This window comes from Abrus precatorius, unplaced genomic scaffold, assembly GCF_003935025.1.
Source record: "Abrus precatorius isolate BTA unplaced genomic scaffold, Abrus_2018 Scaffold3, whole genome shotgun sequence".
Lineage (NCBI taxonomy): Eukaryota > Viridiplantae > Streptophyta > Magnoliopsida > Fabales > Fabaceae > Abrus > Abrus precatorius.
In genome coordinates, this window is record NW_020874373.1 from 8871288 (window position 1) to 8875481 (window position 4194).

General features: G+C 32.3%; 1 protein-coding gene across 1 annotated transcript; it reads left to right on the forward strand.

Moving 5' to 3' along the window:
- The first annotated feature begins 813 nt into the window (after positions 1 to 813).
- Positions 814 to 3991, forward strand: LOC113863376 (fatty-acid-binding protein 1). The gene is made up of 4 exons (XM_027496936.1): positions 814 to 1221; positions 1704 to 1953; positions 2801 to 2892; positions 3687 to 3991. The coding sequence occupies exons 1-4, from the start codon at positions 864 to 866 to the stop codon at positions 3818 to 3820; spliced, it is 834 nt and encodes a 277-aa protein (XP_027352737.1). The 5' UTR covers positions 814 to 863; the 3' UTR covers positions 3821 to 3991.
- Positions 3992 to 4194: the final 203 nt, after the last annotated feature.

Consider the following 4194-nt stretch of genomic DNA (forward strand, 5'->3'; position numbering starts at 1 on the left):
TATGGTGGGTGTGTGATTATAATGTGATCTAAATATGCAACTAACAATAATTAATCATACTGCAAATTTTAGCAAAGGAATTGCAAATTTCTTTGACCAGTGAAGCCACGTTGTGTTGAATTTGATGGTTAAAATTATAAACAAACTTACCCGATAAACAAGTTAGACAACGGAAATTTATTTTTTTTATATAGGGATTCTATCATAAATTTATTCAAACTAAGTTTAAATAATTTTTTATTTTAATTTTGATATATTATTAATATACATTTTTATTCATTATTATAACTATGGCTTTAAAGTAAATATTATAAAATTAATAGTTTTTAACATTGTACTATTTTATAATTTGATAATAATATAAAAATATTAGTATATTTAAAATAATTTTATTTATTATTATTATTATTATGTAATCACAGTTATTATTCACCTATAAATGTCAAACTTATAGATTTTAAATTGAATTTAATGTTTAGTTTAGTTTAAAAATAAAATATGAACTGATGTTTTAATATTTTTTTATTAATTTCAGTTTTTAAAATTAATTTTAAGTATTTATAAATAATCAAAATTTTGTTAAAAATATGATACTTATCATATTTATACATTTTTAATTAATTTTTTTACTATATTTTTAGAGAATGTTATTATCATTTTTTTAATTTTTCAATTAAAATAAATGAAATTGATCCAACATTTAACAAGTCAAAATTAATTAATTACAGTCACTTACATTAATCATTTATTATTTTAAAAAGTGAAAAATAAAAAACTTGGGGGCACCTGTGCAAATTTTGTTTTCCCATCTAGACGCGTCTTGCGTGGTGTGATTCCGAAACAGCGACAATAACGAAACAAAGATGGTGTCCCTCCGCTTCCCTTTCTTGTTTTCTCAGCTCCAACCGCCTCAATTCCCTCGCCCCTTCACTGCAATCGTTGCAGCCACCGCCGCAACCGCCGGAGCCACCGCAGCACTCGTCGCTGTCTCCTCATCTGACCGCCCCTTCCTCCCAAATGCTATCACTTCGTTTTTCTCTTGTAATCACTCTCTCCCTCTCTGGGCTTCACTTAGTTTTGCTGACACTGGAGTTCCCGTCGTCGAATCAAAGACCAGAGCTTCGTTCCCTTCTGTTCTATCCACTTCGCAGCAGCTATGTGGAATTGGGTTGCGGAGAAAAAACATTTTGGGATTGAAGAACATCGATGTATATGCATTTGGTATCATATTTTATTTTCCTTCTATAATCACAACCCTCAATACAAAAGAAAAAGGGAAAATATTTTCTCAATTTAGCATACTACTTTTAGATGATATCACATTAACGTCTTTTCCTTATGTTCTTTTATAATATATACTTAGAAAAGACCTAAGTAGATTCCCTTTAAGATGCAGTGTCAATATGGTTTTACTGTAATTTAATTTTTGTGTAATTAGTTTGTAAATTTGCTGAGTTTTACCTTGGACAAAAGGAAAAGGAAAGAAATGTATATAGAATGGCGATGTAATGACGAATGCTAAAACTCTTTTTACGTTGAGAAACTTACCTAGAGAAATTCTTCGGTTATTCTCTTTTGTTATGTGTTCATATTTTCTAGGTTATTAGTGGCCTCGTCATGAAAAGATCCAATTGTTGTAATGCGCTGAAGGGACTGAAACAAAAATTTTATAGTATTTAGAAAATTTGTGTCATTTGTTGCAGGTGTCTACGCTGACGATAATGACATAAAGAGATGTCTTTCTGAGAAATATGGGAAATTTTCTGCTTCCGAATTGAAGGGCAATAAGGAGTTTACTGAAGATCTTATGGAAAATGATATATCAATGACAGTTAGACTTCAAATTGTCTATAGCAAATTGAGCATTCGTTCTGTACGTAGCGCGTTTGAAGAGTCTGTAGGAAACAGACTGAAAAAGTTTGGGGGATCAGACAATAAAGAATTGCTTCAAAGGTCAATAGTTCCTTCAACTGCCAATCTCATTTGCATGTGTTGTGAGTTTAGTCATTACATATTTATTACTTGTGTAGAACTAGTTGTGAAATTGCTGATCTGCATCCAAATTATTGAACTCTAAAATCCACACACAACACGCACTCAAATTTTTTTGTAAAACATTGAGTATATATGTGCATATCACTGTAACACCTCAGAACTCTCTTAAAGTTGTCGGAGAAGTTGGCTTTTGGGAGTAATATCTTTGAAGCCTTTACTTTTTTCTTCTCAAGCTCTAATGCACTATTTAGTTCAAGGAGGGATTTTTAATAGAAGTAAGGCACACCTTGTTTGGTTTGCAAAGGGAGAGGAGAGAAAAGAGCAATTTACCGTTGTACCTTTACTATAGATAAATAAAGCCATTAAACTCAAATGTTTGATTTAAGAATAATTTAATTAGAAGAACACAAAAATTTGAACTATTTTCTCTCCACTCCAAAGCAGCCCCCCCCCCCCCCCCCCCTCAACACACACACACACAGACATTGTAGGGGAATCAAAATAGGAAGGGAGGAATTTTGGGCCTCTTCCCTCCAAATATTGAACCAAACATCCTATTTTTAAAAGAATCCCTCCCTTCCCCTCTATTTCCCTCCAACCAAGCTCTATACCACTCAACGATATCTCTTACATGCTTTAAAATCAAAAGCATTTTATAATTGTTTCTAATATATTGGCTTTGATAAGCCGTGGAAAATTTTATTATGAGTATCTCTATTCATGAGATGTAACTTTTTCCATCCAAGTGGATCAGACTTTTCTGTTGTATTTTGTAATTTTACTTTACTAGCATGCTGTGATGTAGGTTTACTTCACAGTTTAAAGATGAAATCAAAATACCATGTGGATCAGTGATTCATCTCTCAAGAGAGAAAGGTCACGTTCTTCGCACAACCAGTAAGTCATCTTTCACTGTGTCTGCATTTCCGTCTTCTAAACTTTCAGAATTGTAATACAGTTAAATGTATATTTTGTGCTTCAATGAGCGTTTTGTATAAGAATAAATCAGGTCTTTTCGGCAGTGATTCAGAAAATCAGTTGAGAACTCATTCAGATGATTCATTTGTATAAATCTTCCTTCAATTAAGAACTGAATCTAACTTAAGGGTTGCCCCCTTATACACCATGCACCTAACTGGCTGCATGAAGCTTATGCAATGAATAGAAAGACAACTCCATGGTCATATGTCATTTATACCTTTCCAATTACAATTTACAACAAGGAAATGGGTGGAAGTACTACCGCAATTTTATATTCTGAATCTGAAAAATTGATAATGGGAAAGAGTTTTGTCTCAAATGAATTCAGCTAATGTCGAAATGTATTCTCTTTTTATAATTTGCACTGAATCTTTTGAGAAATTAGCTTTTGAGGTCACTTTTACCCTTACTAAAAATAGCTAGCATAAATAACACAAGTAAAGGTTTCAAATTTAAATTTACTGTATCTAGTACCTGATGCAATTATACGTTGGTAAGATTGTCATTCATTAGAGACTATTGTTAAGCGTTTAACTTGGGGGGACCTTTCAAAGTGGAACTGGTACAACAATGTGTTGTATGCGTGTTTTAATCGCTTTATGTGATTAATGGGTACGCTGTGAATTACATGCTTTATATTTTTGTTATGTTACACTGCAACAACAATTTGTTACATTAATTTAACATTAATTTAATCTCATATCTTGTAGTTGACGGACAGGAAGTGGGAAGCATCCAGAGTAAACTCCTATGTAAGTCAATTCTAGATTTATATTTTGGTGAGGAACCATTTGATAAACAGGCCAAGGAAACCATTGAGCTCAACGTGGCTTCTTACCTTTAGAGTTAGAATGTTAAACTAAGAATCTTCTCTGAGACGGGGATTCTATATACCCTTTTCAATTCCATGCTTCGAGTAATTTTTGTTTTCTCTCTCGTTGTAAAATAATAAGATTATTATAAGAATATGTTCGAGGATATAGCAAAATCTATCTCCAGAATTCTGCACATCGCTTACTAAATTTTCCATTTGCGACCGCATAGAAGTTAGTTTCACTTCAAAGAAAATCTTGGGCAAAGTGATACAATCGACTTGTGATTTTGCCCCAATAAATAATCAAGATTAACATCATGAACTTAAATCACATATATATCTCAATCTTTACTTTCCCCGTGGAAGGTTCAAAAACAAGTTGAACTTCTATAATTACATGGTTA

Coding starts and splice junctions, on each gene's coding strand:
- LOC113863376 (XM_027496936.1), top strand. CDS start 864: ATGGTGTCCCTCCGCTTCCCTTTCTTGTTTTCTCAGCTCCAACCGCCT. Junction 1,222..1,703: donor CATCGATGTATATGCATTTG/GTATCATATTTT, acceptor CATTTGTTGCAG/GTGTCTACGCTGACGATAAT. Junction 2,893..3,686: donor TCACGTTCTTCGCACAACCA/GTAAGTCATCTT, acceptor CATATCTTGTAG/TTGACGGACAGGAAGTGGGA.